At 46.9% G+C, this 24,245-nt stretch overlaps 1 protein-coding gene across 3 annotated transcripts in view; it reads left to right on the top strand.

The window, feature by feature from the left end:
- LOC135400341 (protein lin-28 homolog) overlaps positions 1-24,245 on the top strand; it is a 139,361-nt gene that overhangs the window by 48,201 nt on the left and 66,915 nt on the right. For 2 of the 3 annotated variants that reach the window (XM_064632175.1, XM_064632174.1), the window contains exon 2: positions 2,012-2,062. In XM_064632175.1, the coding sequence (XP_064488245.1) occupies positions 2,012-2,062 (51 nt within the window). Of the gene's footprint in view, positions 1-2,011; positions 2,063-6,193; positions 6,432-24,245 lie in introns of those variants that run through there. The other variant, XM_064632176.1, reaches the window with a different exon arrangement.

The raw sequence follows: 24,245 nt of genomic DNA, 5'->3' as shown, positions 1-24,245 counted from the left end.
TTCACCACATAGCACGTTCCTAGCCAACCATCATCCCGAATGGCATGACTCTCCCTTGATTTGTTGAAAACGGGAGATGTACGTCTTTTCGTGACACCTATACAGAAATGTTAATTGTCACAAAAAGGCGTATGCCCCGCGCTTTTCACAAATCAAGAGTGACAGAGGTATCGCCCTGTACAATGGTTGGCCTTCAGCGTGCTATGTGGTGAAGCTTTGTTTTAAGAGTGCAGGTTCCACAGTGGTTTACCATAACAATCCACCGTTACCTCTTCCCACAGCACGGCCTTCACTTCCGTACACTCTTAGAAACGGGGAAAGGGGGGGGGGGAGTAGCTTGCCGCACTCAAGTGGGCATCGTCACGACTATAGCCAAAGCAAAAAAAAAAGGGGGGGGGGGGAGAAGAGGGTTGACGATTTCACAGTAACCCCATACCAATGCCTATTGGTATATAGGGTCAGTTCGCGTGTGAGTACAGGGAAATACAAATGCCTTATTTTGCTACGCTATATATCCCACTACGCGAATTCCTCGAAGCAGAGGAAAACCTGCACCGAAAGTGACACCGACGCGAACGAAAAGATGCAACGGTTGTTCCCGAATACAGTTCGCACTGTCTGGGCAGCTGTGGCATAGATGCGGGGGTGGTTGCCCTTTTCTTTGTATTTCGCTCTGTCGGGGGAGGGAGTCCGTCGGACACTCCTGTCTGGCCCACGGGATATGGAAAGGAAGGACGCTGGGAATCGCAGGCACGTGACCAATATGACGTCACGAGTCGCCATAGTTTGTTGTGGCCGCGCTGGACGCGCTCTTTGTGCCAGGGAAAACAGCGTGACGCTATGCCATGAATGAACACCGGTGCTGACCAGGCGACGCTTCTGCGACTAGGTGAATGTGCCGTCCGTCGTCTGCGTGGGAAGTCTTCTTGGCGTAAGGAAACGTCGTCTGTGGATGGTGTGCATTTGCTTAATTGCTTCTATTACGAAAAATCGCGCCTTAATTCTAGCTGGCGGGAGCGGATTTGTTGCGCGCAAAATTCTTTGTCGCGCGCGGGTTGGCAATATACACAGCCGCTGTGCGCTGAAATGTGGTGGAAATTTGATGGACGTCATAGCTCACCGTGAAAGGACGGGGCGATGATGCTGATGATGATGTGTAGTCACAGGACTCCCGTTATTGTGCATTGCGCTGTTGCAGCGTGATATTTTGGGGTACATACGAATGCACGTTCTTTTTTATGAGACCCCATGACGTCGAAAACAGAGTTATTCCTTCTGAACCCTTTCGGATAAAGTGCGGATTCCATTGATGAGTGTTACGCAGATTGTTCTTCATCTTCTAAGAGCATCGAAGGGAATGATTATGTGAGTTATGTTTGGAGGCGTGCACATAAGAATGGCTGCAGGAAGCTGTACTGATACACACGTTGGCCCACAGAAGTTCTATTACGCTGACGAAAAAGAGTATCTCTTTCTTCACTAAAATTCGGGCTAAGTGGTGTCTATTGCAACGAAATCATTGCGGTAGAACAGCGTACCGGGTCATCGGCAACATTTCGGACATCATACGCGAGGGTCGCTGTACACTCTAAGAAAAAAGGGTGTGAAAAGATGGTAACTTCTATAGTTACCACCTAGGTCAACATATAGCGTCCGATAAAGGGTGTAAAAGGGTGGTAAAAGCAATTATCATATATCCAAATCGCTACAAAACGCGTAGGCCTCCATCGCTCACAGAATCAGAAGCGGTAACCCAATCATTCGTGGCAGTGGTTGGTGGACAGCGTGCTATGCGGTGAAGTGGTGTTTTGAGAGTGAGGTAGCAGGTATAGAACTTTGCAACCTTTTATAGGCACAACATATACGACAACTATTACCTCTTAAAAGGTGTAATAGCTTTTCGGGCGAAGCATTAATAATATTCTACGTCCTCAGAGAAGCCTGAATTTGTTTCAGACATTCTCGTCATGGCTTATGGAACGTTGAAGCAATCCTATCTTGTCTTTTGCAGGTTCAGAGGTGATTGTACACACAAACGGATGCGCTGAAACATGCGTCAGAGGTAAGGCCATATTCTGTGCTGTTTCTTAACTTGTTTGCTTCTTTCATCGGTTCAGACAGGTCTGTTGAAACAGAACTTCACCACAGAACATCGCCAGGAGCCAATTCCTCGTTCACAATGGCCTTGGTCTGTCTCCTGACTTAGTTAAGACAGGAGATATACAGATTTTCTCGGCAATCAATGCAAAATGCAGAAGTGTCGAAAAACGCAGGTGTCACTCATTTTGAGCAAATCAGGAAAAGGAACGATCTTATTCGGAAGGATAGTTTGCACTGTAATGTGGTGAAGTTCTGTTTGAGGATGGATACTCCTTCATGAGAGACCGTTTTTATTACACTTTTTATTAGAAACATTGAAACATTGAAAAAAAAAAAAAGAGAATAAGAAGGAGCATTTTATACTACCAGAGTTCGGCACCCCTGCTCACTCCTGCTCAGCTCCTTGTTTGTTCACTCGCGTCCTGCTCAGTTCTCCGTTTTCTCAGTCATGCTCACACATTGAACATGAGTGAGTACGACTGAGCATGCTAAGGAATTAGGTTTGCCGAGGTATGTGTACTACTGACCAAACCTCACGTATGAAGAGTGCGTTCTGTATGAGTACATGGACACATTCCGATTTTTCTGGCCTTGTTATACGAAACGTCTCGTGGATGTCACGTATAGTGGAAGTTGCTGCCGCCGTCTCATTTCTGCGTTGCTGGCGAACGCGCTCCGCCACGGGTCTTGTTTGTTTGTTTGTAAAGGAAAAAAAGCAACGACACTTTATCTGTATAATGATGAGTGGACCGTTCCACCGCGACAGTCTATATATCATTGCTCGCGGTGATTTGGTGAAACTATAGCGCTGAGTATACCGAAGCCCTATACAACGTCCAGAGAGATGAGCAGTGCTTTTCTAATGCATGGCGCTGGTGAACTGGATTTCACCATGGAATAAACAATTTCGTCATAAGGAAAGGGCAAGCATTGGAGGTATACTGAGTCGTGGATCATTAGCGAAAAAGCATTTTTGTGTAAATACGAAAATTTATTGCACGCTGCAAACCACATCTTGAAGTAATTGTGATAAGTGCAATACCAAACTGAAACGAAAATGCAAAGCGCACAACGGTTCGCCCGGAGGAAGATACTGTGACGTCACCCAGTCATTGTCGTCTGCTACGAAGCTCGGATTCTTCCATGCCGGATGACGTCAGCAGTGTAGCTTTCAGCGCCCTCTTGCTTCACAGAGGCAGAGCGCTCACTTCGTAATAATTCGTTCGAATAAAATCTGCACACTTTGGGAAGGCGATATTTCGTATGTGTGTTCCTGACACCCCAAGGGTTACTGCTATGTCACAATCTTTCTGGTGATTTTGTTGCGGAGTCTCACCTTAAGAAAGCTCAAAGTTGTCAAATCGCGTTGTGTTGTGCAGTAGAAAGTGGTTTTATGCAAACTAAAATTGTTACTCTGCGCTAACAGTGAGAGGGAGAGTATATAGGCATTTCATCTGCGAATGAGTTGTGGCAAACTCAGTAAGCAGAAAATGCCATTAAGGCAAATGCCAGTAAAACTGTCCGTGTGGCACCGCACGAATGACATTAAGTGCTTAGTGAGTTATAAGTTGTGATGTCATTCGTGCGGTGCTAGACGGACAGTTTTAATGGCATTTGCCTTAATGGCATTTTACAGTGTTATAGAACTCTTGTTCCCATAACCAGTCGACTGCTCCAGGACAGTCCCTTTAAACTGATGAACTGTAACAGTGAACGCATCTCTTGTACCAAATGTGGCACGTATATCGCAACGTCATTCAGATTTGATGGTTCTTTTTACTGAACTTTTGGTACTTTTACTGGATCTTTCGTTTGATACACTCTTATGGTATCACAAAAAGGAGTGCGGCTCCTGCTTTCCACTTTCTTCCCTGATCTTGATCCGCTCGTTAGTTGTTTTCTTTTAGGCCTCGTATCGTTTGACGCTACGCCTTTTTGTGTCAATTTGGATATAAGATAATTAACGCAAAAAGGCGTACTCGCCCCTCGCTCTTCTAATCACACGCGATAACCCTATCGTTCGTGGCCATGGTTGGCGCACAGCGTGCTATGCGGTGAAGTTCTGTTTTTAGCATGTACGACAAAGCAATTTCATACCACGCTCGGTCTAGAGTCGCGCCGTCGCGCCGCCTGCACATGGGACCGCATATTCCGTTGTCACTATGTGTGTCAACAGCATTGCGCGGATCGGGGCTCAAAAAAAAAAAAGAAAAAAAAAGAAAAAACGGGATTCAAATACCAACCAAAACAAACAAACAAAAAAGACTGAGAGAAACTCGAGAAGGGAGCAACAGCGAATGTTTGGAGGGAGGAGCCGCTGTTCTCTTTTCTTATTTCGTATGTGTTTGTATCTCATTTGGAAATAGCTATTTATATCGGCTGAGCCGTACCTCGGGACCTTCGTATAGGTTGTGGTACACTCTTAAGTCAAGAGCTTCACTGCACAACACGCTCCTAGGCAACCATTATTCATCGTTCTCTTCCCTGATTCGTTGCCTATTACGCCTTTTTGTTACGTTAATTGTCACGAAAGGGGGGCAATGTCTTAATCAGCTCGCCGTTGTTGACCGCGTAGAAGTGGGCATAGTGGGGGTGTAATTGTCACAAAAAGGCGTACGCCCCACGGTCACCACAAATCAGGAATGATAACGGTATCTTTCTTTGGGACAGTTCGTTATGGTGGTGATGGTGAAGGGGCCTCGCCGTTGTCGGCCTCACAGAGGTGGGCAACGTCACGACTGACGCCCTCGGGAAATGTGCGTCCTGGGCCGACTTCGAGGGAACTGAGCCGACACATGTCTGAAAGCGTCTGAGGCGGAGGGCTTCAGCCTGTCACGTGATGAAGGCTAGCCATAGCACGCAATAACACCTTTGCAGCTCCTGATTCGTGAGAAGCGTCAGGCGTCATACACATTTTTGCGACAATCATCATAAATGCAGAAGTGTCACAAAAAGGTGTACGCCTCCACATAAAAAAAAAAAACGGAACAGAAAGACGTCATCCCGGAGCAACTGTGGCTATTAACAGCGTGCACACATGAACAGATAAAGGAGAGGAACGAATGGGAGGACATGGGCGTTAGTTTGCGTCTTGGGTCGACTTGGGTTAAGCGTAGTTCCGTCTGGAAAGCTAGGCGGGGAACCCAATAAAAACGGCAGGCAGCGGTGATTGCAGTGAGATTCGAACCAACGACCTCAATATCCTCTTTGTGGCACTTGTGCTGTAACTCATGAGGGATGCTCTATTGCTCTATCCACTTGGACATGCCCTTGAGGACGGTTCAGATGGTGCTCAACAGCGTGCTCCATACATTAGAGAGTTCGACAAACGTTTCCATCTATATGCTCTTTTGCTTTTTCTCTCGCGGTTCACGCAGAGGCAAGTTAACGCTTTACCTTCAGATCTGTGGATAACGTGAAGGGGAAAACCCAGTTAGAAACGTCCAGTCCTGCGAATGGTCATCAGCGGTGACCAGCTCGCCGAAACGGCGACGTCGCAGGAAATGTTTCAGACATTTTTCGGAATCCATGAATGAAAGGCGCGGCTGTGCGCTCGGCTGCACCCCCCACCCCCTCCAAGCTCCTCCCCCCCCCCAACGTCCCACTCCGCACACTTATGCACTTCGTAACCGGCTAAAAATCAGCCCTTGCCATCTATTTCGAGATCTGCAAGGTCAGAACATAATTAAGCCAAAAGCAACGGCGCAAAAAGGCCGGAGACCCCTTTTTCGTAAGATGTCGTCTGCTTCGTGTTTTTTGCTTTTTCTCCACAATGGCGCCGCACCAAATTTAGCTCAATTATTATTTTTGTTAACTCATGCACTTTCTTTGTATTTCGCAAACTTAAAAAAAAAGAGAGAGAGAAAGAAATGAATCATTAGCGACGGGCTTAATACTCCTCGCGGTCCGTGAAGGGTGCGCGACAAAGTGACGTCAGATTCTCAGCGAGCAGACGACGGAACCGGAAACGAACCGTCTCCTCTCCACGACCCTCTACCGCTTTGGTCCTCCCATGTGTTCTGGGATTGTCTACCTTGTGTTTTGGTTGCCAGCCGGCGTGTGCACTTAGGGTTAGGGCTTGGAGTTCTTTGACTTGCGCGTCATACGTGCAACGGCAGAAGTTCTGCACCTGAGTGTGAAATATCGTGCCACCCCGGTTTTGAAAAGAAAGAGAGGCACATCGCTGCCGAAGTTGAGGCGTCAGTGTTTCATGGAATTCAAGTTCCGGTTGCCGCTGTCGCGTTGCAATGAACGAATCCGGTGAACTTCTTTACCGGACTGCTGTGTGGCACGTGTTGTTCTACGCTGGATCAACATGTCGGGAGCAGACGGTAAATCACGTTCATGTTCTTTGTAATAGCTCGCTACGTGATCGATGACATCGTACCGGCGCGGGGCGCTCAACAGCGGCCGTTGAAATTGACACAATCACGTCGAAGGTTGCGCATAAACGCAGATAGAAATTCACGCTGCATTAGGTAAAGTTTCGCGAAAACCTTGCTTTCAATCTTCTTTTCGTCTGAAAGTAATATTGACGAAAGTTGCACCGCATGCACCGTGACCGCGTGTAAGGCGATATACCCTCGTAGCTTCCAGTGTTGTCCCGTATGATTTGTCGGCCGTTGTCAACTCGGCCTACACTGTTAAAAAAATGGTGGTAGTGATGCGAAGAGAAGAGAACTTCAATACGGAACAGGCTCCGAACTGCTATAATTTTAAATAGGAAAATTGAAATGCTAAACATTCGCCTCTTCTTTTTTTTTTTTTTTTCGTGCGTGTGTGTGAAAACTTTGTATTTACTTTAAAGGAAAAGAGAGAAAGGAAAGGAAAAGAACGGTGTATCCGTCCTGTTTTCATTGTGCCCACATCATCTAATACATAAGTTGTATAACATCAATTTCGAGAATGTCATACCTTAGTACCATGGCTCCCGTCCGCGTTTTGTTGGGGGGGGGGGGGGGGGGCGGGTATATTTATTAGACGAAAAGGAAAAAAAAAAAACGGGGAAAGGTCAGCCAAACGGGACGTCGGCTTGCTATTCCAGAAATAAGAAATAATAATAAATAAATGGGTCAGCTTTGGGCGCGATTGATTTTGTAGGTACAGCCTTAAAAATGAATTCACCGCATAGCACTCTCCTAGCCAACCATCATCTCGAACGATGTCGTTATCTGCTCTGATTTGCTGGAAACGGGAGGCGTACGCCTTTTTTGTGACAATTATGAGCAGCATAAGTGTCATAAAAAGGCGTACGCCTCCCGTTCTCTACAAATCAGGGCAGATAACGATATCATTCGTGATATGATGGTCGGCTAGGAGCGTGCTATGCGGTGAAGTTCATTTTTAAGCGTGTATAGTGCTTCCCAGCAAGCTGTCAAACGCAAGACGCTGTTAAAATGGAACTTCATCACATTAGAGCTCACGGCGAAACACCATACCCAATGATGCCACTCTGTCTCACCAGTTGTTGAAAGTGGGAGAGGTCTGCATTGATTGTCCCTAAATGGTGTACACTTCCTGTTTTCAACAAGGCAGAAGAGGCAACGTTATCATTTTGAGTGACGGCTTCCTCCGAGCGATATCGTGTGACGAAGTTCTGTTCTAAACGGTGTAGCGTAGCGTTCTTGTAAGTGCTCTCGGATATGTAACAAAGATGCGTAATACTAAATAATCGGTGTCGTACAACATAATGCTTTGATCCGCACAAGATAATACGATTGCTTTCTTTACATTAGATCGTATTTCTTTTTCACTTCATTTCTATTTCTTTTTTCTTTTTATAAAATACATTACATTATATTTAAGCAACATATCCTCTCCCTCACTCTGTGTATGTGTGTGTGTCACCATATGTGTGAAGACCAACCCAGAATGATACCGTTATCACTCATGGTTCCTGGGATGCGCGGATCACACGCCGTTTGTGACAAATATCGTTACGTAGGTGTCACAAAAAGGCGTGCGCCTTCGGTTTTCATGGGAGCGAACGATGTCATTCGGAATGACGGTTGTTGCACTCTAAAAACAGAGCTTCACCGCATAGCACTCTCCTAGACAACCATACCATCCCGTATGGCGCCGTTCTTTTCCTTGATTTGATGAAAACGGGGGGGGGGGGGGGGCGTACACGATTTTTGTGGCAACTATGAGCCGTATAATGCCACAAACATAGCATTCGTCGCCCCTTTTCAGTAAATCAGGGGAAATAACGATGTCACTCAGGATGATGGATGCTTTGCTGGGAGCGTGCTATGTGGTGAAGCTCATTTTTACGAGTGTAAGGAGGATGTTGAGTTTTAAAATGCTGTTTTATGAGCGCGGTGAGCACTCTCAAAAAAGGAGTGCTCTTGGTCCCTTTGGGTACTAAATGCACTGCTTCAAAAATTGGTCACTCTAGGGAGTAAATGATATGGGACCCAAATGAAGGTCACACAGTGAGTACTGCGTTTCGCGCTCTGTTCTACACTCTAAGTACAGATGGTGGTGGTGGTGACGGTGAAAGGGCTCGCCGTACAGAACTTCACCGCATAGCACGCTGTGCACCCACCACTGCCACGAATGACAGGGTAGTTCGAATGTAATGACCGTAATGTAAGTAGTGACAGGGTGATTCGAAAGAGAGCGTGGGGCATGATATGATAGTTGACACAAAAAGGCGTAGGCCTTGCTGTCTCTTCGAATTGGAAGCGATAACCCTACACTCTTAAAAATGAACTTCACCGTGTAGCACGCTCCTAGCCAACCATCATCTCCAATGATACCGTTATCTGCCCTGATTTGTTGAAAACGGGAGGCGTACGCCTTTTTTGTGACAATTATGAACAGCATAAGTGTCACAAAAAGGGCGTACGCCTCCCGTTTTCAACAAATCAGGGCTGATAACGATATCATTCGAGATGGTGGTTGGCTAAGAGCGTGCTACGCGGTGAAGTTCATTTTTAAGAGTGTATCATTTGTAGCAACGATTGGCGCAGAGCGTGCTATGCGGTGAAGTTCTGTTTTTAGATTAGGGGAAATTAGATTAGATTAGAAGTAGAAAAAACAAAATGAAAACGTAGGTCGCACTGGAGCGACCAGCTGTTCCATGACGCTCGATGTGTGAAAGCAATGAGTGATATTTAAAAAATTCCTGATGTAATTCGCCAGGGCCCACAGTGCAGGTTTTTAGAGTGCGTGATGTGATGTGATAGAAAAAGAAAAAAAAAGGGGATTTAAGTCGCGACAAAGTCAGACCGGCTACCCCAGACCACTTGGCCGCGCAGTTAGTCGACATAAATAAAAATGAATAAAAAAATAAATAGGAAGAAGGAGAAAATCCAGTAGTTGGGGGCCGGGAGACAAACATCCCGAACTAGTGGGAACACGTGTCACGAACGAGGGACCAGAAAGTCTCACAAAATGTCAATCAGATGAGTTTCTTCGAGGAAACGTATAGGAGCGCTTTCAATGGCAGCTGCTTGGTGATTGAGTGTAACAGTCCTACGCGCACGATTCTTGAGCATGACTGAAGGTACTTCGAATTAAACCATCAACCGTGACATGTCGAGTGATATTAATACTCGCGACATGCATAGGGCACAATTTCGCAAGAAAGGAGTGCGACCTATATCTTGCTCTGCGTGGGTGGAAAATTGCGAACTTGCATGAAGAATACCGATGGACACGGACACAGAAGACGACACACGCATTGCTGTGTCTGAGAACTTTCGTGTGTCGTCTTCTGTGTCCGTGTCTCTCGGTATTCTTCATGGATCTACACCAGTTAGCCTGCACCCTTTCCCTTGTTTCATTCGCTAACTTGTACACTCTAAAAACTGAACTTCACCGCATAGCACACTCTGCCCCAACCATTGCCACGAAAGATAGGGTTATCGCTTCTTATTCGAGAGAGAGAGAGAGAGAGAGGCGTAGTCCTCTCTCTTCGAATCAGAAGCGATAACCATTCGTGGCAATGGTTGGCGCAGAGCGTGCTATGCGGTGAAGTTCTGTTTTTAGAGTGTATAGTCTTTCATAATGTAAAAGCCTGAGTCTGGGCACGCAGAGGCACACACAACACACGACTCAAAAAGTCGACTTGAGTCGTGTGTTTTGTGTCGTCGCTTTGTGTGCACAGACTGAAGCCTTTGCATCATATAGAGTTCATCCACGAGCTATAGCCTGCATCTACCCCATTTTGTCAGTTGTATGGTCCTATGCCATCAAATTCAGGTTGTTCATATCAGTTGAAGAATGTAGAGGGTTGGGTCAAGGTCCACTTGGAAGAAGTAACAGCAAAAATATAAAACACTGAAGCTTTCCTTTAATGGTTACAAGCTTTCATGCAGTGGACTGCATTTCGTCAGGTGCCAGTCCGAAATGCAGTCCACTGCATGAAGGCTTGTAACCATTAAAGGAAAGCTTCAGTGTTTCATATTTTTGTTGTTCAGATCATATTAGACTGTTGCATTCAGGGTACTATTGGCTAGCATTCAATGACTACTTGCAGACCTGAGGAATACATTTCGCGGCTATAGGGGACTAAACACTCTAAAAAATGAACTTCACCGCATAGCACACTTCTGATTCGAAGAGAGAGAGAGAGAGGGGGTGTACGCCTTTTTAAGGCAATTATCGTATACCAAAATTGCCACAAAAAGGCGTACGGCCCTTGTTCCAATGGGTGGCGCACAGCGTGCTATATGCGCTAAAACTGTTTTTAGAGTGAAATGGGCAATCTAGGGGACTCGAAGCTGCAATTACCCCCATTTTTACTCGCTTTTTCTTTATAGAGTGATTGGGTTTCGCGGAAGCGTAATACTACTGCGGGACGATAAAGAAAAAAAAAATAAACAGGCGTCCGTACCGGTGCAGTCAACTATACTCCAAGACCTCTTGGGAAAAACGGGAGGTGTGCGCCGTTTTGTGATATGCAGTCATGATAATTGCCAGAGGAAGGCGTAGAACTTCACCGCATAGCACGTAGTGCGCCAATCATTCCAGCGAATGATAGGGTTATCGCTTTTGATTCGAGGAGAGACGGAGGCGTACGCCTTTTTGTGGCAATTGCCATATATCCAAATTACCACAAAAAGGCGTACATCCCCCTCTCTCCTCGAATCAGAAGCGATAACCCTATCATTCGTGGCAATGGTTAGCGCACAGCGTGCTCTGCGGTGAAGCTCTGTTTTTAGAGTGTATAGGGCAAAATGAGATAAGCGACCGGCACGATGAATTGGTGGGAAGACGAACATGTTTGAACTGATTATTTTATCGCATTTAAATACATACCTTCGTGCATTATGAGCTACGCGTTTCTCCTGGTTCCTCCACCGTTGCTGCATTCATTCCAAAGTGACATCCCTAAAGCGGCTGTGGTGCGCTGTGCCCTCTTACCCCGTATAGCAGTAAAAGATGGTTATCTGCATAAATGTGAAACTGCATTCCCAGTTTCGCAGTAATGCGGTTAATAGGACGCAGCACGTTAATATAGGTTCGGTGAGGCGGCAGCGGGATGGGGAACGTTCTTACGAGGACCAAGTAATAGCCAAGGGTCCCGCTCCTCTGAAATCAAAGCTCGATGCCGATGTTTGTTCAGAGGGCAGCGTTTCGCCATCTACGTCACGTACAATAGTAGGTCCTCTTATCCTCAATACAAAGTGGTGTGCATTAAATAGGTGAACCACCATGTTCTGCTCTGCCCTTTGACGGTAGGGCACAGGATGCTCTACGGTTTTGCTTTGTTGGCTTTTATGGACTTTCCTGTTCGTAAATCGAGGGTTCATAAAGCGAGGGTTCACTGTGCCTGTAATTTTTATATTTTCGAAGTCAATAGACTTCAAAGTAGCAGCCTTCGGACACCATACACTTGGCTGCCGTGCACCATGTCTCAGTGCCGGATCCACGGGGGGGATCGCCCCAAGAAACGTCAGTTTATACATGGGATGTCCCATTTTCCCCTCCCCCACTACGCGCTTCAACAAAGAAATCGCCCCCCCCCCGTCCAAACCCAGGGTCTGTATCCGACCCTTCGGTGTGGTAATGGTCATGCCACTGTTGACTACATCATGCGGAGGTCATATTCCTCTGCCGCTGAGGGTGAGCGTCCCACTACGAGAAACATGCCCATACCTCCAACAACTGTATCGATACCGCCCTCGCCAGCCCTGTTGGAGCAATTGCAAATTTCCCCGCACTGTGCGGAACAGCTCCGCAGGAAGAAAGTACGGCAGTACAGGTGCCTGCTCTTGTCGACACAATGTCATCTTCTGAAACCGGCGTGGCAGTACAGCAGGAACTAGATGCAGCTCATCGGCGTGTTCTGAACAGCGAACAAACACAGCACAGCGAGCCTACCAGTTTGGCGCTGGCTGTTGGATAGCAGGACGCTGATGAGCTTCCCTTAGTCCTTTCTGAGGATACTTGCTGGCCAGGGCCGGCGGTCAGAGAAATTACGGGGTGACAGAAATCTCCGGGTGACAGATATCAAGACATGACTTCTTCACCGGGTGGTTCTCATACATCGTTGTATTCCTTCGAGGGCTCCAAGGATGGAAAGGTGGCGGTGAATGACGCCGAGGTGGGTGACCGCACAGCTGCCAGAAAGCATTGCCGCCAATCGTCGCCTAGTGGCAGTGAAAATGCTCAGCAAAGGGCCTGCTGTTCGCAAAAGAAGGCCAGAACTGTCTGAGATGCCGACAACGTAGAGTTGCTATATAGTTAGAGGAATGGTAATTGTTGCTACAGTGACGGCATGGGACCTTTTGTAGTGGCGTAACTCTGTACTTCAGTAACAAGCGGGGAAAGATGGCCAGATTCTCCTTCGTTACGCCAGCAACAGTGCAACAGTGACCATTGCTGGCGTCCCCCGTGACTGCGTCATCCCTCAGTCAATGTATGCATAGCGTATTTCATCATCATCTACATAGCCACATATTTTGTGTATATATGTGTATACACATATTTATATACACATATATACATATATACACATACATATATATGTATATATATATATATATATATATATATATGTGCCGTATATTGCGTGTAAATAGTGCTTAGGATCATTTCGCCCTCATGTGACCAAGTTGTATTTAGTGCCAAAATACCATTACGTTTTATAAATTTCCTTAAAAAGCAAGCAACATATGGCGAAGAAAAAAAAACGAAACCAAAGTTTGAGGGCTTTACTTCTTGTCGGCGGTGTCGCGTTTTGGAAGCTGAAGATAATGTCCTCTAGAGGCATGATGTCGCGTCACCCAAGCCATCTATACTTGCAGACGTGTTAACGTTGGTCGGAAAGCGGTTTGTTCAAATACCTCTCATTGGTCTCTTCAGGCAATAGGACTCCTATACTGTGCACTATGCACACTAACTATGCACAGTATCGCAATAGAAATAGTAGAAAAAAAAAAAAGTGACATTTCCGCTTTAGCCTCGCCTGCTCGATTGTCGCAAAGAAGTGCGCACGGAAGATGCGGGGAGAGGAGGAAGTGTTCCCGCCTCTTGTTTTACCTTGCTTTCCCCTCCTTTGACCTCGATGCTGGTGACAACCGGATTATCACAAAGAAAACAAAATAACCGTCTTATCACAAAGAAAGCAAAACAAATGAAGGTGGGGACACGTCATCCTCTAGACGCACATTCCGCGTGCGCTTCTTTGTGCGCTTTTCCCACTATTTCTGTTGCAATACCGTGCATAGTTTTTGTTGGGTCAGCGATTATCCGTGGAGGTCTTCATATTCCTGTAAAAAAATCAGTTTCGCTTGGCAATTTTCAAAGTTGAATTGACAAAAATAAGTTTCCCGCAATGAAAAATTGTCCAAAGCCTTCCTCAATGGTGGCAAAAGTTTCCAGAAAGTAATTGCCGAAAGTGCCACAATCCTCCTGCGAGTACGTCCGCAGTTAGAGTTTTTTTTATCACTTTAGGTGAAACGTCCTGTATACACAACACAGTTACCAGTCACTTTTGTGTACAATTACGGATTTTTTTACAGTGTGTGCGTACAACTATATCTCAGAAATGTCTGGGAATACGGGGAGGGCATTCTTCAACGACAGTGACAGCGAGAGGAAAAGGACTCTGGCAAGGATAATGGAAAGGCAGTGGCCACTCGAAGCATTAGAGAACAGCATTAGTTGAGACCAAGTGAAAATAAAATTCTTCTTGGTGATCATTAAGAACTAAGGCTACTGGTACTAAGACACGGATGATGTTGCCGTTAGAAGACTATGGAAATGTGGCTAGTAAAAATAAGGATTAGAAGAAGCAACTATTGGGCCTCCTGGGACCTCCTGGAAATTCGAACTCCCCATGACCATGAGCCCTCATACTGAAGCGCGCCAGGTGACATTAGAGGCCGTTATCCGCATTACTCGTTCAAGTTGTGACTGGAAGTCCGCACCACCAGAGGTATTGAGCGAGGAATTGAAGACCCGCCTTGACACACAACAGAAGGGCCCTTCGCGGTCGGGGAAAAAAGATCAAGCTATGCCCAAGAAAGGGTTCACAATTGACTCGTCGTTTCCTCGTAAAAGTTTTGGGCGTTACAAGATGAAACCTACTCGATCAAGAAGGTGATGGACACAGTAGTTGTGAAAAACTGCGCTCCGAATTGCTTACAGTGCGATGTCTCACATGTAAGGTTCACGCACGCGTTTCAAAAAGCGCTGCCGTCTAAGCGTTCCCGACTATACAACAACAAGAACAACAATAAATGATGACGATTAGATGGGGTGTTTCACTGCGCTGGTGCGGTACCCTACACTCTAAAAACAGACCTTCACCGCATAACATGCTGTGCGCCAACCATTGCCAGGTATGATAGGGTTATCGCTTCTGATTCGAGGAGAGAAGGGGGCGTACGCCTTTTTGTGGCAATTTGGATATATGGTAATGGACACAAAAAGGCGTACGCCTCTCTCTCTCCTCGAATCAAAACAGATAACCGTATCGTTCGCGGCAATGATTGGCACACTGCGTGCTATGCGGTGAAGTTCTACTTTTAGAGTGTACCGCATTGCACGTGGAACATTATGTGAAGATGATAAAGGAAGGGTGAAAATACGAGAAAGAACCGAAGCACCGAAGAACCTTCTGATCCCGAGATCGCGGGTTCGAACCCGGCCGAGGACGCCAGCAACTTGGTGGCAGGGTACAAGTTGCTTAGACACGACGTCTTCCGCGAGGGACGTTAAATACGGTGTGCCGTGTGATGAGCTTTCATCGCACGTTAAAGAACCCTCAGGTGGGCAAAAGCAATCCACAGACCGACCGCTGTGGCGTCGCTCATGATCTAAGTTGTCTCGCGACGTAAACACCCAATTATTATTATTAATTGGAATGGTATGGCGGAAACTGTCCTATAGGAATGGAATTAGACATTTTGTCGCAGGAATGGAATTGGAATGGAATGGTCGGGGTGCCCCGGTGGTAGTATTAATTTCAACCCGCATGGATTCTGTCCTCGCGCCTTTTGCACACACACGCGCTGCACCTGCACGCGATCTAGAGCGAAATAACCTTGTCTGTTTGTAACAAAAAACAGGAGAAACTGAGCTCGTCTCCGACGTGTGCTGCTACTGCTAACTTAAATCCCCCCCCCCCAAAAAAAACTACTTCTCAGGTGCTCTGCTCGCAAGTTCGCTATTCAGTATTCACATGTTCACGGTTCAGAAATCCACTATTCGCATCTTCACTAGAAGTCCACTATTCACAATTATCCCAAGGTGCTACACAAAGAAGCCTTAGAAGGACGTATACGTCCCACAGCTCTAAACAAGTTTCACAAGTGCTACCAAGGCAGCACCCCTCGTGTTCGGTGCCCAAGGTCCCAACACCTTCACTACATCGAAGTCCTTGCTGTCCAGTCGATCAAGTGTAGCGTTTAGTGTAGCGCTCTGCGATGCATACCTAATGCAGTGCACTATAATATGCTCACTATCCGTTGCACCGTTGCACAAACCGAGTAATTGTATGGGTCGGCTCTTCCAACTTTATGGAGAAAATGACAGCCATAAGGCACATTCAACCGACACCGACAGCCGACGGAATAACCTTGTCTTTGTGCTGTTTCCGTGCTGGGTGATGTCAGTCTCCTCTACACTATTAAAAGTGAACTTCTCTGCATAGCACGCTCCTAACCAACCGTCATCTCGAATGATATCGTTATCTGCCCTGATTTGTTGAAAACGAGAGGCGTACGCCTCCCGTTTCCAACAAATGCGATGCGGCGAAGATCATTTCTAAGGGTGCCCAGCAGTACTATGGTACTGCTAGGCTAGCCCCAGTAGGGTTACCGGTCCCTTGTCTTTTATAAAGGAATTAAGGGGATGGAATTGTGTTTCCATGTCATTCGAGGAGTAAGACTTGTTCCGAGGAATTGAAAGGAATGGCATTATCACAAATCTGCACCTCAGAATGGAACTGGAATGGAATGGTTGACCCCATTCCGCAACCCTACACTCTTAAACGTGAACTTCACCTCATAGCACACTACTAGCCAACCATAATCTCGAATGATATCGTTATATGCCCTGATTTGTTGAAAACGGGAGGCGTACGGTTTTTTTGTGACACTTATGCTGTTCATAATTGTCGCAAAAAAGGCGTACGCCTCCAGTTTTCAACAAATCACGGCAGATAACGATATCATTCGAGATTATGGTTGGCTAGTAGTGTGCTATGCGGTGAAGTTCATTTCTACCTCGACACCCCCCCCCCCCCCCCCTCATTTCTAAGAGTGTGGTAGTCACTATCCAGAGTGTAAGGCCTGGTGTCAACACACCGTCTGATTCGGTGAAGTTTTCGACGAGAATGACCGAACTTAGTAACTTAATGTAGAACTGGAGACAAGGAAACAGGAAGGACAAGACGGCAAGTTCTCAAGCGCAGCAAAACATTTGATGACAAAAGCTTACGCTCCCAAAAGCCTGCGGATAGGTGGCAAGGGAGACACCGAGGAAGCACGGCTCACTGGAATACTTTAACTCAGTGTTCCCTCGGTGTCTCCCTTGTCACCTGTCCGGAGACTTTTGGGAGTGCAAGTTGTCGTCGTTAAATGTTCTGCTGCGTTTGAGAACTTGCCGTCTTGTTCTTCCTGTTTCCTTGTCTCGAGTTCTACCTTTCGCTACCGTATGTAACAACACGCCTGTGTCCCCATATCATCGTCATCATGTATCTCTCTCTCGCCTGTGCGGTGTCATAGCCCTTCTTACCGTTTGTTTAAAGAGTTTGTTCTTACAAACAAACACATGATCACTGACCACTGAAAGCACTACTGGGAGTAAACACCGTCTATATTCGCATAAGAATTAAAATTGGCGAAATATACTGTCAAATTGCTTGGAACAAAGCAGCACTGCGTTTACTGCTTCTAGTCCTCTTTAGGATCAACAGATACGTAAAGAGGGATGACAGGTATATCTTTCCGACGCTAGAATGATACGTAACAGGCCTTTTCGGCACGTACTTTGCAATCGCCATGATTTTTTTACGATGAATTATGCTGCCTACAGCTTCACCACCACCACAACCATGTGACAAAACACCCTTTCTTTTTTTTGTATTTATGACTTATGGTATGAGTCATGAACGTGTAAGCTCACCTTAACAATTATCCTGCTCACAGACCGATTCAGGATTTTCTTATGTCTACACCATCTACGTTTTAAACACCAAAGTCAGCAGTTGAGAACAGTTGTGCCGCATTATGCTGTTACATGTAAATGTAACGTTTTCATCTCACCACGAGGGAAGACGTAGCCTAGATAGGGTCGGGCCTCTAGGATCTGTACTCGGAATGTATACCAGTGGTTCAAAAATGCCGCAAAAGAATAACCACTACTGCTAAATGTGCAATTGGAGTGAAGTGCTTTGTAAATGTTCAGTCGCACAAAAATCCGCAAACATCCGTTTCGCAGGCAAGTTGGGATAAGAAGTCTAAGGCCGAGCTCCCATACACTCTAAAAACAGAACTTCATCGCATAGCACGTAGTAAGCCAATCATTTGCGCGAACGATAGGGTTATCGCTTTTCATTTGAGGAGACAGGGAGGCGTACGCCTTTTTGCGGCAATTACCATATACCCAAATTGTCACAAAAAGGCGTACGCTCCTCGAATCGGAAGCGATAACCCTATCATTCGTGGCAATGGTTGGCGCACAGCGTGCTATGCGGTGAAGTTCTGTCTTTAGAGTGTAGCTTTATGCGCGCAGCAGCAACACAGCAGCATCACTCTTAAAACACCCTCCTAACCAACCGTCATCTCGAATGATATCGTTATCTGCCCTGATCGATTTGTTGAAAACTACACTGTTAAAACAGAACTTTACCACATAGCACGCTCCTAGCCAACCATCATTCCAAATGATATCATTCTGTGCATTGATTTGTTGAAAATGAGAGGAGGCGCCTATCTGGGACAGAGTATCTTGTCCCAGATAGGCGCCTCCCCCCTGTTTTGAACAATAATGACACAGAATGATATCATTTGGTATGATGGTTGGTTAGGAGCGTGCTATGTGGTGAAGTTCTGTTTTAACAGTGTAGTGGCGTATGACATTTTGTGACACTTATGCTGTTCATAATTGTCACAAAAAGTCGTACGCCTCCCGCTTTCAGCATATCAGGGCAGATAACGACATCATTCGTGGCAATGGTTGGTGCAGAGCGTGCTATGCGGTGAAGTTCATTTTAAAGAGTGTATCGGAATGCAGTCCCAGACCTTGGTGTAACGCGTTTGTGTCTGAGATGTATTGTGCATATGTAGCTTATAAGTGCACTCTGAAACGATTATGGTGATGACATGAGCCTCATATTACCTGATTGACTCTTCGTTGATGTACAGTCAGTTTTGTGACGCTCAACGTGGGCTAGTAGCATGGCTGTGCCTAATCGCCTTTATTGTGGTTGCGTGGAGATCCTTCTGATTTTGTCGTACAAATGTCGCCTCGTTACGCGCATTCGATATTTTGATTTACTGCGACCGTCCAATGGTTATACGTTAATGTTAGTGAAATAAAGCTGTCCAAAAATCTTCTTCTTCTGCTAGTCATCGCCTAGTTGTTTTTCACCAAAACTTCGTTTTCACAAGGCACCGAGTTCATTTTTTGATTATCTCTATGGAACCTTTTCCAAAGTCAATTTCATTTACTAATCTATTTCGCCGCAGTCGTCGAGCTCTACAAGAGAAAGCACAGCAAATATGGTTGGTACGTTGTAGGGGAGGGGGGGGGGTATTTTTATTAAGAAAAAAGAAAGGAAAGGGTATGGTCCTGGAAGTGATTTGCTTGAACATTACCATAAGACGGGTTATTAAGTGCTTACCAGAAAACGAGCGAAAGTATTATAGCTACAACTCCCGGACAACATATTTACCACGCGGTTTGGTCAAGCACTTTATTAGCTGCAGATAGTAACAGAAATGAACTGAATTATGCCCCGGGAGCGCACTTCATGCGGTGCCGATGATCGGACCCTCACTCCGACCCACCGGCAATCCCGAGCGCGTGCAGATCTTCAGAAAGCAACCACAGAACAGCGTATTCAAGCCGTCACTCACCGCCTGCATGCTAACCCTAAACACGGTCGAACGAAAACGGTACCAACCGACCTCCTGATTGGCGCGAGACCGGCTGCCGAGGCTGCAGAACAACGTAGCAGCATAGTAATCAAAAATTCGGATACGGGAGCAGCAGGGAATATCTGCTGCTCTCGTCCAGTGCTCTCCTGTCGCTGCTCCGCTGCCGTAGCTTTGCTGCCTTTGCTCAAATCGAGGCAGTGGGACACCTGACTAACCGTACACGTTCTGCCACCGCACCGTGTGAGCATCCCGTGACGATGGTCGCTCCCTATCCTTGATTGGTGGCGTGTTATTGGCAAGCGGCCTGCCAGCCGGTCCGGTACCGGTCCCGTAGGTACCGGTCCGGTACCAGTCAACCGGCCGGTCCGGTCAGATAGGTAGAGATATGCAGCCGGTGTGGCGGTGTGTAATTCGGGGGATCGTACACTCCGTACACTCTTGGCCTACTTCACAGGAAACTGTGCCTATATTTGCCTTAAAGCATCTGGGGAAAACCCAGGGAAAACACCGAGTCAGCACAGTCGATCATCTTAACCACTAAGACACGGGAGTTTGTGGGCCCGCTCGACATGAGTCTTCAGCATATCTTCATCATGAGTCGCGGATGTGGTAGATTTGATGATAATGATGATGATGATGATGCTAGGAGAAAAGTATGGAGATGTGAAGCCGCGGAATACCTAGCTGAATTTAAAAAAAAGCGCTGTGCACCCTGACGACGAGTCACAAGCCATTCGCTCAGCACTTTCACGACATCAAAGGGTCGGCTATGAAGATGATAAAAAGATCTCTGGCGTTGCAAACGGACAGTGTGAAGCCGCGCGCATTCGAGATCCACTGGAGGTCGATGGTGTGTACTTTTGCGACAGCGGCATTACAATAAGGTGATGTCGTACAATGTGACCACAAGACCACTGGAGGCCACAGGAGACCACAGGTGCGCGTATAGTGTTTGGTGGCCGCTCTTGGAATCGGGAAGGATTGACCAGTAATCAGGTGTTGCTTGACTGACAATGTACCATAAGGCGTTCAGAACAGCGTTCAGAACAGCGTACAGCTCTGCAGCAGTAGAAGACGTCTGGTGATAAGCGCTCAGCCTAGATGCACAGTGGAGCACCGGATGACGAAGGCACGACAATATCGTGTGGAATTAGTGAATGCATCCGTGAAAATCGTCGTCTTTTCTGCATGTATTGTTTTATGTTCATGCGTGAGCCCATTAAACGGTTAAGGACAGGCGTTGGGTTGGCGGTGGCGTTCGTTATACCATGTATGTCCACGGCAACATCAGGCTGACGAAGCTTCCATGTGGAGGAGGGAGGGAGCAGCTTGGGATGCGCAACGCTTTGTGGTGCGGAATTTAATGGAGCACCGATATTACGGACCTATATGTTAGCCAGAGTTAGCGCGACGAAGGATAGTCCTGGCAGGTGCGCGACGTCGATGACATGACGAGTGTGATGACGCATGGCTTCAACATCTCGAAGTGTGGGTATGGATGTGGGCACCCGCTGTAGAGTAATTTCAACAGAGGGGCACAAGTCAGTCCTGATAGGAAAGTGATGCGCGAGCACCTGTATAGGGCTGCGTGAAGACCAAGCTGAGCACGGCACGTCGAGTCTCAACGAGTACCGCAAAGGTGTCGATGTTCATCCTAGCATCTGCACGATCTTTGAGAGCCGGACTTCAGTGCTACAGGACAGCGTGAAGTTCGTGATAACACCAAGAAACCGATGGTGGCATCACTCTTCTGAGGGCGACCCCCTTAGGGGCAAACCACATGGAGCACGTTTACCAACTGGATGGCGGTAGAGCGTGAGCGGAACGTCGACGTTGTGGTGACGGACTGAGCCAAGAATGGGTGCTCGAACGATACGTCCAGTTCTGCCAAAGATGGATATTTAAGATGTTTCGGCGGGGTGCTGGTGGTGATGGTGAAAAGGCTCGCCGTTGTTGGCCTCACAGACGTGGGCAAGGTCACGACTGACGCCCTGGGGGAATGTGCGTCCCGGACCGACTTCTAAGGGAACTGTGCCGACACATGTCTGAAAGCGTCTGAGGAAAATCCAGGAGAAACCCCAGACAACAAAGCCGGCATCGGTAAGATATTTCGGCTGACAAAGGATGACGTAGTATGCGACAATGAAAAACGATGCCACTGCTGCCACAGCCACAAGCACGCGCCGATGTGAACACGTTTGTTTTCGCGCTTCGTCCTTTTCTCCACCCGTGCAGTGAAGATACGATGCGAATCAGGGCCTGCCGACCAACTGCAAAGATCCACGACAAGAATCGGCAGTAACCCTTGTCCACCGCTTGACCATGGCAACCTCAACGCGGAGATTCTGCTCTATGTGGTTGCAACACGGTTCCGTTCCGTTCACGCTCAGCTTAGGCCAGTCGGCGCTCCGCTGGAGCAGTTCGGTCGGCAAAAGTTGCTCCATGCGGTCCCCGCCTTAATATGCAGATGGAATGGCAGGGATCCGTGGTACATTTCAATCTACCACCGGCGGTGCTGTCTGAGGTTTCGGTAGGTTTCGCGGCAGATATTCCAAGTGGATGTCGGCACAATTTCCCCTGAAGCCCAAGGACACAAACTAGCCCCAGTCTTTCCCGATGTGCTCTATCCATCTGGCCACATCTGTATACCGTTCATGGTAACAGTTGCTTCGCAGTGCCAACACAGAATCAAGAAAATGAACACTTGCCGTCTCTCTTCAGTTTTTCCTTCTTCTCCTTCTTCTTTTTCTTCTTCTTTTTCGTTTTTTCTGACGCTATTTCGTCACTGATACCCTGTAGACACTGGCCCAGTATCCACGTCGCACTCAATCGTGATCAGGCTGAGATCGTGGCGACATTAGGCCATCGCATGAGGTCTCTCCTGGTGAAAACATCTCACTGTGAACAATGGATTCACCTCTGCCATGCTGGCTTCCTGACGTCCTCCTCACACACTTTTAAGGCGTAATATGGGACGAAATAGGCTCGGTTTCATCAACGCCGATTAACATTTGAACCGAGATCAACGGCCCCTTAACTTGGATTTAACGCCTAACTGTGCTTCACTAAAGGGATTTATTGTTACTGAAACATTCATCACGTCACCAACTAACGTTTGCAGAAAAGAACTGAATGTTAACTTCAAGTTTTAGCAACGCTTGATCTCGGTTCAAAGTTAACCAGCGTTGGTGAAACCGGGCCTTAATACAGGAAAGTTTAGGAAACAAGTAACCATAAATTCTTGCGCGTGGGAATAGTTTGCAACACGAAATATTGTACCTCAATAAACCGAGCGAAGCTTGAGCGTTTTCCCTATTATGAGTACATGGGAATACTCTGGGAGCCACTGAGGAAAGCACAGTCCTGGTATGCGTGCTGCGTTAGCACGATTTCGTTTAATACCTACAATGTGAAGCGTAGCAGAAAAAAAGTTAAAGGGAATGTGGGACAAGTGTATCAGTCAAGTGCATCAGAAAATAATGGTGTCTTGACGTTACACGTAAGGTTTATCTGCCTATAGTATGGCGACATGTTGCACGTGCCGCAGCGTAGGACTGCGGATAATTTGGACCACCCAGGGTTCGTCTGACGTGCGCCGAAAATCTCCAACACACGGTGCTGGAAGCAATGTTTACCTCCCCAACATTTCTACCGCCCTCGAATGGGTTTGAACCCACGATCTTGAGCTCAACAAGCCAACACGTTACCGACAGAGTACATCAGGAGAAACTCTACGAAAACTATACGATAAGTGATGTTATCGAATTGAAGTGTAGCAATGTGATGCCGCGCACTTCAAAGGAACACGGCGATTGGCTTAACCGTTATATCGTGAACACTTCCTGATGTAACTAAAACTCGCTAATAGTGAGTTTTAGTACATCGTAAGAACTCTCCGAAAACGATACGATAACGGAAGATAAAGGAAGCTATCAAATCTAGAGCTTAGCAGTCTGATGTCACCCATGATGGTATAGCCAGAAAAATAATTAGGGGGGGTAGGGGTGGTTCTATGGGGAGTTTACATGGGGGGGGGGGGGGACGAGGATTCTCTCATGTTTCCTTCTCTCAAATGCACTACCAAACGTACGATATGCCCCTGGCTACGGCCCTGATGTAACCCACTTGAAAGAAGCACGGGGCGATTGGCTTATGTTTTCGGGGCTGTTATCGTGAACACACTGTCCTATGTTCTAAAACTCGCTATTGTAACCAAGATTCTCTTGTAACCGTTTCTCTTCCTTACTGTGCTTGAATCAGTGTATGGGCCAAAGCAAAGTCTTATGGTACAAGTTGTTTGGTCACGTTGCCCTTGGCTAGGAACGTTAAATAGGGGTGCCGCGCGCTGGGATTTCAGACCTCAGGTGAGCAAAACTATTCCACGAGCCATCCTCCCATCCACTGTGGCGTCGCTCATGATGATATAGTTGTCCCACGACGTAAAGACACGTATTATTATTAGCTTGACACCTATTCCGACTAGTCGCCTATTTGGTGACTGTATGCTTTGAATGGATGACAAAGTCCTTACACTTGCTTAGAACAGAACCGTTCCGTGCCTGGGGCAGGCTGTCCCACCGCCCC

This window comes from Ornithodoros turicata, chromosome 7, assembly GCF_037126465.1.
Source record: "Ornithodoros turicata isolate Travis chromosome 7, ASM3712646v1, whole genome shotgun sequence".
NCBI classification, from domain to species: Eukaryota; Metazoa; Arthropoda; class Arachnida; order Ixodida; family Argasidae; genus Ornithodoros; species Ornithodoros turicata.
The sequence above is the reverse complement of the archived record's forward strand: the minus strand, read 5'-3'. Positions and strand labels throughout refer to the sequence as shown.